Below are 12,684 nucleotides of genomic sequence, written 5' to 3' on the forward strand. Positions count from 1 at the left end.
CCTTTTTACTTGGCACCAAAAGTAGATGAAGCTGTAAATTGTATACTTTCAGCGCCAACTGTGCTTGGGAGCGTCCCGGGCTAATGACTCTCCGCCGTAGAGTTGGACTAGCATCGTACCTTATAAAAGAGAAGAATAAAGATAAACATCCTAAAGGGTTTCAAATATGCTACATTATTTCATTCTTAAACTCACCATGAATGCAATTGGTTCCAAACTTCTTGAGGGACCAAAACATAGACAATGTCTTCCTAAAGAGTATCAATAATTTCACCATCAGAATCATTGATCAAATTAGAGTTATCAATTATAGAAGGCTTGTCAAGAGTGCTGGAGCCAGGAGGGTCGTCTCCAGTACGCTTGATTGTTGCACGCCATAATTTTTCTTGATGAATATTCATGAAATGAATTGGAATCTCCTTTTGTGTCTTCTTTCTCAACTTAAGTCTTTCTTTGCCGACTTTGTTAATAACTTGCATTACAATTGAAATTGATGATGAAATTTTCATAAATTTGCAAATATAAATTTCATTAATCTTTTTTTTCATACATAATGTATGAGTGTTGACTCAATAGTGAAATTCAAAATAATAATTTAATCACAAACCAATGCTTAACTCTTAATTATTACATAATGAGTCTAGCTTATATTTTGAGTAAGTTTTTGGTATCTTAGTCAATCATATTTTGTACCTCAGGGCCTAGAGAAGAAGATAATAAGCAGCATTAGAAATAGCTCCAAACGCAAAATTCTAAAAGATTGCTAAAATTTGCACAAAATTTGCTCAAAATTCAATTTCTTGGTGTCCATATGATATGTTGGATGTTGCAGATTGTTGCATATCAACTTCACATCTTAAGCGAAATTTATGAATAATATTTTGATTAATATTTCTCAGAAATATTTTTAGATCAACCACTTACTCTCTCTTTTTTGTTGTGTTTGATTTTAATGTTCGATTGTAATGTTTGATAGTGTGTTTGATTGTAATGTTCGATTGTAATGTTTGATAGTGTGTTTTCCAATGTTCTGCATGTCAATGTCCTACAAACATTACAATCGAACATTACAATCAAATATTCGTCCTCTAAAGATAAATTATTCATATAGTTAGTGTCTGATAGTGTGTTAAATCTATTTTCCAAATCTATTACACACTTCAATAATGTTTTTGACTATGAATTTCAAGAAAACATGGTACATATCCCATTGGCAAACTCAGGGGCGGATCCACGCTTTGAAGGGGTGACACGTGCCACAAGCTAAAACAAGTTTTCTTTTCTCTTACTTGTATTAAATTTGTATCTCTAAATATTTATATTAAAATAGAAACTAATATGAAAAGTTATAATAAAATTCTGTAAGGTATATAATTATTTAATACTACTCAATAATATTTTAACATTATAAAAATATGTTTAATTTTTACTCGATTTAAGTTATTAAAGTAAAATGTTAAATTTGTAAGTAACGTAACTTTTAAAAATTCTAGCATAATATCATATAAACTAGTATACTATAAAAAAATTTAAAATAAATTAATTTGCTGATTTATATTATATTTGTACATATATAAAACTATATATATAATATATTATGCCACACATTAATTTTTTTTCTGGATCCACCCCTAGCTAGGCACACTGAATGTTTCTTTTCTCTAAAACTATTTTAACATATTGATTTAACTTTTAGGATAATACCGATGTTCGCGACTTTGGAAATCTCATTTTGAAAGACAAGATACCTCCAAATTTTTTGAGGAGTTAGACTTACTTGGGATGTAACTGGTATTATAATTTTATGAATACGATGAGAAACGGTGAAGTAAACATTTTAAAAGGGTAGTTAAAAATCAATGGTTCGACCAATTACTCAAGTGTTTTTGTTTAAAAAGAACAAGGTGTGATATCTTAGTAATGTTATAGAAAATTATTTTGAAATAGAACTTAATAAACATGCGATTACTTTGTGATTTTAACATATTTCGAAAAAAATTATTTATACGTAGTGATACCATATTCAACTACTCAGGTGGTGTATCTAAGTAAAGCTGTAGAAAACTGTTTGTTAAGAAGTTACTTTTTCGTTTCTTGTCATTCTGTTGAAAGATACGATCTTCATACTATATGATAGCATGATCCTTGATGCATGGGATATCAAGTTGCACATTGATTGGTGCAATTAAGGGTACACAATTTATTGAGAGTAGTCGGACTCTTAATGCTCGCTTTGCCTTTTTCTTTGTAATTATATTTTGCTAACTCATTTCTATTTAACTAAAACCCAAAACTTATAGCTAGTGGGTTTTTTTACTATGTTTATGTGAATTGTAGATAACAAAAAAAAATCTGTATAAGAAAAATAACTCCATAACATTCACTTCACACTTCACAGGCTACATGTTCAAATATTATCTTTGTAATCGACTACATTTTCATCATGACATCGTTATAAAGTTTAAGGATGCTGCCTTAGTAATGTACACTAGTTTGCAGACTAAGCCATTTGGGTTATTTAACTTGTTATTATTACTGCATAAGGAAGAAACGAAATGGAAGCTTCTTTACATTTACTTAAAGGCAGATAATTAAGTTCGAGTCAAAGTAGAATGATAAAGAAGATGGGACCAAAGAAGGTAGGTTTACGAGGAAGAAGGTAAGCTTAAGACAAAGAAAATGGATTGGTCCCACCCAAATCCTAAACACAGATTCATTCTCCTGCTTCTCTCTCACGCTCGATATTCCTATAATGCATTTCTTTTATGTAGTGGATCCAAAAAGTTATATGTAGTAGTAACCTTATTTCTCTTAGTCTTTTGATTATGTATATTATTTATAAACAGCAACATTCACCATATATCATCTAGTGACTGAGAAGAGTAGCACAAGGTACTTTAGATTGTAGTTGAATAGTGAAACTCCTATAATCAATCAAATGATTTGATATCTAACACATAGACTCGTTTGAGAGCTTAAGAGTTAAGATCCACCTGCATAGTTGGTTATTCATAAACAGCTACGAAACTTGACTACCAAACATTGGACCCACTTGAAATGCTTCATGGGTTTATTACTTACTCCCAACTCTCGTATCATCCTTAGTTTTTTCCTTGTCCCAAAAATTTAAACAAATATATATAATTTTTTTAGATATTTTAGAAAATACTCATGGGTAATTTTGGAATTGGAAAATTTATTCTTTTGTCTCCCTCTCATAAAACTTATACTAAAAACTAAGGCCAGGAGGGTGGTTTCACTTTTTTTATATTTGCATGTATTTGGTTTCTCTGTACCAATTCTGGTGTGTTGCCATTTAATTTTGTTTGCTTTTCTTTAATTTCAATTAAATTTCTTTGACTGTACCTTTTTTACTTCCGAAATTATGATTTTATTTATTTTCAAAATTTTATTATAAACATCTAATTTAAGTTGGTTGCCATTTAATTTCTTGTTTCCATATATTAACTCCTACGAATAAAATAAAACAAATAATGGTAGTCTATTGAGTATTTAATTTGATTTGTGTGTATTATCTAGTATTAAACACTTCTCTTGTTCGTTTCCTCCTCTATTTAATAAGCAATGAATTGTATTCCTGTCCATATCTACAGATTTTCTCGTGTAAGTACTCAATACATATTTTATATACTATAAATTATGGTTTGAAGTTGAAAAGTAACTAAAATTTGATACTCTTGAGGTAAAATAAAGCAATTAACCATCTCGTACAGTACTCCATTCGTTTCTAAAAGATCGATGTTTTAAAATTTTCACACTTTTCAATAAAACATATGAAAACTTAGATATAAATGCATAATTTTTTGTAATCAACTATTTTTCACAAGTTTTCACCAATAGAATTTTAATAAATACAATTATGTTTTTTGAAGTTTACAATTTACATTTCATTTGTGTATTGAAAATATAAAAAAAGTATCTTTTTGAAACAAATTTTTTTTCTAAAATATGTACTCTATCTTTTAAGAACGGAGCGAGTAGTATATTCAATCTTTATGATTCTCTCTCTCACTCATAATTAAATTGAGCCTTAATGACACTACATATCTCTCTCATCTCTTTAGTTTTATCGCTGTGTTCTTTCTTGTATATAAAGACCTAAGCTGAAGCACCCAACCACCAGTTGGAAGATAGACTATTTGTGATCAGAGTACGAAAAGCCTTTGAGATCACATAACACTCTCCTTCTCAATCCGTAGGTTTCAAGGTATTTTCTTTCTCAGACCAAACTCACTTTAACTTAATCTCTTCCTGTCTGAACAAAATATTATCCAACAGAAGATGAGTCGAAGAAGTCCAAAGCTAGAGCTGAAACTGAATCTCTCACCGTCTACGTCAAGCCGTAGGAGGATGGTTCGGTCTCCAAGCCGCTCAGCGACCACTTCACCAACCTCACCCCAAAGCTCGTGCGTCTCTACGGAGATGAACCAGGACGAGTCGTCTTTGAGATACTCGACAAGTCCAGAGGCAACCTCGATGGTTCTTGTCGGGTGTCCTCGTTGTCTCATGTACGTTATGCTCTCACAAGACGACCCTAAATGCCCTAAATGCAAAAGCACCGTTCTTCTTGATTTCAACCATGAAAACGCTTCAAACGCAAACGCTCCAGCCGATGCTTCCTCGGGTCGCAAGACTTGGAGGAACTGAAAAGACAAGTAAAATCAAACCAAAAAGAATCACCTGTTTTTTTTTCTTGCAAATGTAGCTGTTGTTTATGAGAGTAGTGCTAATCACGCTCCACTTTTAAAACCCTTAGAAGAAGGTAGAAGATGAAACTAGGGTTTTCCTACAAACAAAAATTGAAAATGAAACGAGTGGAGCTCGAATAGCACTAACGTTTCTTGTTTCTTGTATTTTCTTAACATTTTCCTACCATTTGGGTTCTCTAATGAAGAAGAATGAATATTTATGTGAAAACATGTCTCCTTATTCTACTCCTAAGTTCTTATAAATCATCTTATCCATAAAAAAATTTTGTAACCCTTTAAAAGAATCCATGATCTAACTAGGATATGTCTAAAAGTAAGACTCTGTTTTCTGCAGATATTCTGTTTCTCGGATGTACAAATAAGAGAACTAGATGTTTTGTGTGTGTGTTGACTTTAAGAAAAGTAGACATTCTTAGCGTATCAGTAAGATTGCTTGCATATCACGAAAAGGAAGATCAAAAATTGACTTGTGAAAGATGTAGTAGCTTGATCCTGATCCCCAGAACAAAAGATGAAGTGAAAAAACTAACTATATAGATTCCTTGTACTTGTTGAAAAAGCAATTCAGACGTGAAAGAAAGAAAGATTGGTTAGAGATCAGACAAGACTTCTTATTTGGTCCCACATGGTTTACTTTGACCCACAAGCCCAAAACTCCCCTTGTTTTTCATATTCTTTTTAAGTTTGTTATGTTAAGACCATCTCCAATGGTTCACTCTATTTTTTACTCTAAAATAGAGTAACTCTATAATAGAGTTGTGATATACTCCAATGGTACTCTATTTTAGAGTGAAAAATAGAGTGATGAACAAACAAAAAACAACTTACTCTATATATAGAGTAAACCCATTTTTTACTCTATTATAGAGTGGAAAATAGAGTACCATTAGAGCATTTTTACTCTAAACTCTATTTTAGAGTGAAAAATAGAGTGGGGTTGGAGATGCCCTAACTCAAGATAGATCTCTCTGTTCTACCAAAAAGTCTTCAGACGTTGTAGCCTAATCATAGGTCATTTCCATTTCGCAAAATAATCCATGAAAAAGATTTTGTCCAAAGCAATTGCATGTTGGATTAAAAGCAGACAAATCTAGAACATGAGTTTGCACATGTCAAGACAAAATTTATCAGAGAAGAAAAGTGATAAGGTTTTATTTTTTCACAGCTGCTTCTGAGCATGAAATACACAAGTGGTATGATTGTTAAATCTATTAGAAATTTTTGCCGACGAGAAGAAGTACAAACCGGTTAAAAGCGTAAGAGGAAAGTAGTTCAGAGCATTTAAACAAAAATAAACTAAAAAACAGAGGAAGGTGCTTCAATTTATATATGTAACAGCTGTTCAAAATGTTAAGATTTAGACTTTAGAGATCATTAAAACCAAAATATAAATGCAATAGTAATTGAGACAGTTGAGAATTGTAACGAGCGTTACGTCAGATTATAAATACGAATTTAATTCCACCTTCATTGCTCTCTTCTCTTGCTCACCTCTTCAAAGAAAGAAATACGGAGTAATTATTATTATCATGATCATGATGATGCTACGAATTTTATTTTTATTTGTTTCTCCTACTTATCTTTATTTTATTTTTGTCATTACACTAGTTGCTATGTTTTTGAAAGAACTTCATTTCTCTTCTTATAATTCACTAAATGCCACCTTTCTGTTGCCGCTTTCTAATTTTAGCAATCTCATCTTTCAAAGCTCCATGTTCCTTATTAAATTCCTGCTTCCTACCTCTCATTTTCTTCAATTATGCCGATCCTTTTATTAAGATTCTACCTTCGTAGAGCTTATAATTTATAACCCTACACAGAACCAAATTAGTTAGATGCTATTAACTTCACAGTTAGGTTACTGGAATGGACATAAACCAAAATGTAGATATTAGATTTCTTTGTTTCTTTACGTGTAACATGTAGATATTAGATTTTTTGTTTCTTTACGTTGGGGAAATTACCTTTTTACAACTAAATTAATTTAACCCATTCGTATACAGTTAGTTTAAATCTTTCCTGTCTAATAAAGAAGAGAACAACGTTCTTGTCAAAACCACTAGTTCCATATTATCTACTCTCTAGTAGATCATCTAATCATATTCATGTCAGATCTTAGAGAAGTGTATTATATTTGAGTTTCATGATGACGAGGAGACATGTGAGTGATGAAAAGATCGAGTAGATGCCTTGGCGTTTGGAGGGAGAGAAACAGAGAGGAATAGTAGACTTGGTGTGACCCATTCTCAAATAAGAGGCCCACCAATGACATTTGAGGACCAATATGTATTTTGGTCAGCAAATACACAACGCAAAGTATCGGAAACGCACTTAATATCGCATGCATTGCACGTCCGCAAATACAAAGAAAGCATGCAAAATCCATCCCTTCTCTTGAATCTTACAAATTGAAGGATAAATGTCCATAATTAGCTTAAGTATGTATAGGCTCTCTGACTCTTAATATATATACAAATCTAGTAACAAATGTATATTTTAGATAAGCGTCAACCACAAAAGATCTAGATCGAAGAGCAGATTCCTTTAGAGAGTACCCGTAGCGTGCGACTCTCAACATATTTCTAGCAATTATAAATTTATAATAATGAAAAAAATTGAAAAGACAGAAGAAAGATAAATAAACGATTGTTAAGGAAGAAACGTTTAACAAAGCTGAAGAGACTCATTTTAGTGGTGTTATTCTCTCATTAATTTATTTTTTATTTTTATCATTTAATTTTAAAATTATAGTTATATATAAATGATAAGAGACTCAAAAGAGTATATAACCACTAATGATGCTCTAACGGTTTGAAAACATAACAAGTAGATAAAACAAAACTTATATATATAAGTATTTAGGACATATAGGTCGTTTTATTTATATTTTAATCAGTTTTATTTTTATTTTTATCAATATTTTAATAAATTCCATACTTCCATTACATTTTTAAAGCAACACAATTTGATATTTACTTTATCCATTTAAAAAACACAAGAGCTAGTTTTGGGAACTCGCCATTTCCATAAAGACCATCTTTTTCTGCTTTCCACAAACACTTTGTACATCTGTTGTAATCTCTATCAACTACGTAAAGGTCGAAAACACCTTTGTTTATTAGTCCACGGCTGAATCTACAGAAAAAGAGTGTACTATTTGGAAAATTAATATGAAACTTATAACTATATTTTTCACCCTTTTTAAGACTACGAAAACCGATATCGTCGTCTTTTGATTTGCAATGGACTCCCAAAAGATATTCATTATTATTTTGAATTGTAATTCTTGTAAATGGTCTTATCAAATAAGTCGGTTCTTTATTTTGTTGCAGAGCTTGCGAACATATAAATAGCATCACCATTATGATCTCAGTAAACATTGAGAAGAAAATAGATATGTGATTTCCTTTTGGAGATTTTACGTACCTTAATGAATTCCTAATGTTAATATATATATATATATATATATATATATATATATATATTTCTCCAACGATTCACAGTATATATAGCAAGATAATAAATTAAAGAAATGTAATCTACATTAATTTGTTTCGAATAACATAAATTAGTACAAAACACTAGGATATTTAAGTGACTAATAATGTAAAAGTTGCTAATAACTCAAAAATTTATAAAACAGCCAAAATATATTTCATCCGTTCCTGAAAGTAATATTTTTTAGATTATTTTCTTGTTTCACAAAGAAAAAATTTCTATATTGTTAAGATATCTTTTTATACTTTTGAAAAACATTAATTGAGAATATTTGAATTTATTAAATTTTATTGGTGGAAAGTTATTGGAAATTGTATAATAAAATTAAAAATAAATTAAATTATAAACATTTATTAAATCTTTAAGAAGCGTAAATACTCTAGAAAATTTTACTTTGGAAACAAAGAGAGTATATTTCTTAGAAAATACTACATAAACACAAAATTAATCACCATGATCTCAAAATTTCAGTATTTTGTGTATGTACGAAGGAAAGGAGTTGACGTGCTGAATTATCTAGTCACGATAAGTCTAGGTGAATTAGTTCTCCTCTATTCGATATTCACATTCACTGACTTATATAAGCTCTGGTCTTTATTGAATTTCTGTTCTTTTTTTTTGCATATTATAGAGATTGAAGACTTTTCTTTTAAAACCAAAATTAAGAAGAATTTGAGAAGCTAAAAGGAAACCAAAATTTCCTCCCCCCTACACCAGGAAAATACATTGTCGCCACAGCTTTTTTAGAAATGGTTATCACGTTTAAGTTTTTGTTGACACTATAATTTGCAATTTGATATGGCTTTACTTTAGGAAGAACTTGAGCTTAAGAACGGATTCATAATTTATTAAATTTGTCTCCTCAAGAACACGTGATTCTTTATTCATTAATCCAAGTATCTCTAACACAATGTAACGTTTGTCTTCATTTTCATGTAGTTCTCGCATCTTGCGAGGGTCCAAAGAGACAGAGAGTCAGGAGGGCTCGGTGATCTGAATTATCCACTTGTTTCGGATATCACTAAATCTATTTCAAAATATATCTTCTGAAACTGTTGCAGCACGTAAGATTCTACTGGCAAGCATTGAGTCAAATTGTACTTGTGTTCTTTGGGTTTTTCCTAAGTCTAAAATAACTTTCAGCCACTTTTGACTGAAGCATCGATATACATGTAAAATACAGGGCACTGCAAGCGTTAATGAGATAAACGTCTGATTAAAAAGCAGAGGCATTTGTATGAGATGTTCTTTTATTTTTGCCAAGTAACATTTGTTTGAAAATCTTTGCTTACTCTCGGGGCCGGCTTAAATAGGAGGACAAGTAATTTGATCGTCTTGGATTCCCATGTCTCTCTATTTTTAATTGCTAAGAGTCCATTTTCTAAAAAAATAAATGTATTTTTACACAAAATATAAGAAAAAAGGCCCAGAAATATATTTTTATTATCTGTTACAAATTTTAAAAACATTTACTTAGAATATTTTGAATAGGAAAATATTTATTAAAACTTAAAAAAATAGTATTAGTTTGGAAGCTCTAAAAAAAATTGCCTAAGAGCATCTCCAATGTATGTTTCTATATTTTTCTCTAAAATAGAGATCTCTATTATAGAGGTGGATTTACTCCAATGTATACCACTATAATAGAATTCTTCTATTTTAGAAGAAAATATAGAGGAATCCTACTTTTTACCTCTATATTTAGAGATGAAAATAGCAAATTTCTACATTTTCCCCTATAAATAGAGAAACTCTATTATAGAGGCATACATTGGAGCAAATCCACCTCTATAATAGAGTTTCTCTATTTTAGAGAAAAATATAGAGATAAAAATAGAGGTGGGTTGGAGATGGTCTAAGAAGGCCCATGAGATTATTGAGCTGGCGCTTCTTAATCTTGTCCTCATTTCTTCCGTTTCTGCTATGAGATATTTCTGTTTACGTTTTCACTTGTGTAAAAGTAGTTAAGGAGGCAGCGTTTTGACCCTAACAAAAACAAATTATAAATAGAATGTAAGATAAGGTCTGTGGATTTAAACTTTCATAATGGTTTTTTAATGTTAGTGCTTAAACAGCTGATTATTCACATCTTGAGCCGACAGTGATACAAGTATTGTATCATGTATGTGTATAATGTATAGTTTTTTTATATCTATACTAATAAAGTAGGACAGAAACTCTCCTCCTTGAGCCACCTCAGCAGAGAGTGTTTTAAAATTGGACACGTGTCCACCTTCTTTTTCCCGACATTTTAGACTTTTACGCACATGCTGGTTTGGACTTAAGTTTTTATTGGGCTATAATTAGTTTATTAACAACTTAATAACCCTGTCACTTTTTCTGTTTTATATAAGTATTAATATCAGGCCCAACCCAAACCTAATCGGAAACAAATCTGTGATACTCGGAGGTCGGAGGCTAACAACGCTCTGCGACATAACAACCGTACCGCTTCACCTCCACTTTGGGGCGCAAGAGTAAGGTTCTGTAGTTATTACATTCAATCGAGTAAACCCACTACATCCTCTTCAATGCATCTTTGCTATTTTCTGTACCTCTCTCAATGATTATTTATATACGGGCTGAGATCTCTTTCCAAATCCCTTCATACCTATGACCTCATAGATCCCAAAATTTCTCCCTCAAACCCTCTGGTAATGTCTAACTCCCAATTTGATACCCCTTTAGCTGAAGGCTGGTTGTTGTAGGGAGAGTGTTGTGACAAGACTGCTTCGTTTACGGGAGGGACGCAATGTTAAGAGAGTGGAGAGCTGGTAGTTTTGATACGGTTCTGGTTGATGGAAAGGTATTTCTACTTCCCTTCACAGTCTTAATTTCTTCTTATTATTGTTTCTCTGTTTTGTTGAATTAGGAGCTTCATAATATTAGGGACTATGATGATCATTTGCGTTTAGGTGTGATGAATTTGGGAAACCAGATCGTTTTACTCATTCATGAAGATGATGATTTGTTTTGTGTTTCAGATAGGAACTCTGGAGCCTTAAACGATCGTAACAGCTCATAGAAAGCAGCTTCACCAGACGCAAACTATCTATGAGTGAAGGTGCGATTTTGTGATCCGGCAGATCAAACGTTCTGATTTGAGTTCCATTTATAAGTTTTCTTTCATTTATATCTTGAAGTGCTTACGAATATGAGCCTAACATTCTTCCTCTCTTGAAGTTAGAGGTGGCCCATAAGTAAAAAATGGGAATTCATTCATCAATACATTTCAGATGAGTTTCGACAAGGTATTATTGGTCATACATATGAATTATATAATGTAAAATTTTACTTTTTCCTCATTAAAACATGGATTTATTTGGGAACCTATGGTATCACCCAGTAGTAAGCAAGTGAAATAAATTTGTTTTGTTCCTATTCTTTGGGATCTTATTAGATGAGAATCTCATCCTCTCATTAAACCTTTTTTTATCCACATGTCCCCAACTATATTCATCAAATGAAGCTTGCAAGGAGAGCATGTAACATTATCTCCTCCGTTTTCATTCAACGCAGTAGCATCTACATTTCGACCCTCTTGAGCAACGAAAAGGTACATACTCATATTTACATACCTGTCATACATCACAAGTCCACAACTCTTATATGGAGAATTAGCAAAATGTGTATCCAGTTTGCTTGGGGTGAGAACAAATCCTAGAGATATGCATCCACAAGACGAGGCAAAAAACGCTATGGATGCATTCTCTAAAGCCTCTTACTTTGGTTAAACGGTTAGAAATAGCTAAAGATGCAGCCAGAGGTCTTGTGAACCTTAGTACAAAACAAAGTGTTACAATCTATGTTCCTACCATTTTGAGGTATCTGATTTTGTTGGTTTATGATTGTTTTGTGTAGGATTCGAGTATCTTCACACCTGGTATGTTCAAGCAGTCACACAAGTAAAATATTACTTGATAAACACATGAGGGTTAATGTTTCAGATTTCGGTTTGTCTAAGCTGGCAGTTAACGGAACTTCACATGTCTTAGTGTTGTATGTGTCACAATTGGATATCTCTCGAGCCGAGTAAGCTAGACGCACAATGTTTATTTTTGACACTAACATAATGTTTTCTTTTTTAAGTTCTTGACACAAAAAAAGTTCCTACCATGTTTCACACATTTGGCAAACCCTCGAACGTAGATCATAATTTCCTGCCACAGTTTATTTGTCAATCCCTTCCAAATCTGCTGAGTATACGAGCGTCTTCTGAAGAGGTGTTCTCGAGTTTCCATATGACTTGAGCACAAGACGTAGTGAGCTACAATGTTGTTGTTTTCTTTTTAAAAACTTTGTTTCTGCCAAGAGACAACTAGCTAAACATCATAAATGGTTCCTAATGAAGCTATGCAACCTTATAAGCAAATTAAAATTTTGTCTTCTTCATTTGAAGCACATGCAGCTATAATAAGCCACCATGCACGTTTACGTAAACAACAAATAAAATATA

General features: G+C 31.9%; 2 protein-coding genes and 1 long non-coding RNA gene across 10 annotated transcripts; 2 read left to right on the forward strand and 1 right to left on the reverse strand.

The window, feature by feature from the left end:
* The first annotated feature begins 3,979 nt into the window (after window positions 1-3,979).
* LOC106422690 (protein GL2-INTERACTING REPRESSOR 1-like) lies at window positions 3,980-4,938 on the forward strand. Of its 2 annotated transcripts, none has more exons than XM_013863464.3 (2): window positions 3,980-4,228; window positions 4,300-4,938. In XM_013863464.3, exon 2 carries the CDS (start codon window positions 4,303-4,305, stop codon window positions 4,666-4,668), a length of 366 nt encoding a protein of 121 aa, XP_013718918.1. In that variant the 5' UTR covers window positions 3,980-4,228; window positions 4,300-4,302; the 3' UTR covers window positions 4,669-4,938. The 2 variants fall into 2 exon arrangements, with proteins under 2 accessions (XP_013718918.1, XP_013718920.1); XM_013863466.2 differs by having other exon boundaries at window positions 4,036-4,228; window positions 4,303-4,938.
* Window positions 4,939-7,442: 2,504 nt separating this feature from the next.
* LOC125581371 (S-protein homolog 27-like) lies at window positions 7,443-9,503 on the reverse strand. Its single transcript, XM_048746694.1, has one exon. It carries the CDS (start codon window positions 8,108-8,110, stop codon window positions 7,703-7,705), a length of 408 nt encoding a protein of 135 aa, XP_048602651.1. The 5' UTR covers window positions 8,111-9,503; the 3' UTR covers window positions 7,443-7,702.
* A 969-nt stretch (window positions 9,504-10,472) lies between these two features.
* On the forward strand, window positions 10,473-12,355 carry LOC106422629. Of its 7 annotated transcripts, XR_002656361.2 has the most exons (5): window positions 10,593-11,034; window positions 11,213-11,292; window positions 11,412-11,479; window positions 11,698-11,994; window positions 12,090-12,355. It is a non-coding gene; the product is annotated as an uncharacterized LOC106422629 (long non-coding RNA). The 7 variants fall into 7 exon arrangements; XR_002656368.2 differs by having other exon boundaries at window positions 10,477-11,034; window positions 11,416-11,479; window positions 11,698-12,355; XR_007319021.1 differs by having other exon boundaries at window positions 10,544-10,705; window positions 10,937-11,034; window positions 11,416-12,355.
* Window positions 12,356-12,684: the final 329 nt, after the last annotated feature.

This window comes from Brassica napus, chromosome C2 (assembly GCF_020379485.1).
Source record: "Brassica napus cultivar Da-Ae chromosome C2, Da-Ae, whole genome shotgun sequence".
Classification (NCBI taxonomy): Eukaryota; Viridiplantae; Streptophyta; class Magnoliopsida; order Brassicales; family Brassicaceae; genus Brassica; species Brassica napus.

Excerpts from the sequence above, each read along its gene's own strand:
- LOC106422690 (XM_013863464.3), top strand. The coding sequence starts at position 4,303 with ATGAGTCGAAGAAGTCCAAAGCTAGAGCTGAAACTGAATCTCTCACCG.
- LOC125581371 (XM_048746694.1), bottom strand. The coding sequence starts at position 8,110 with ATGTTTACTGAGATCATAATGGTGATGCTATTTATATGTTCGCAAGCT.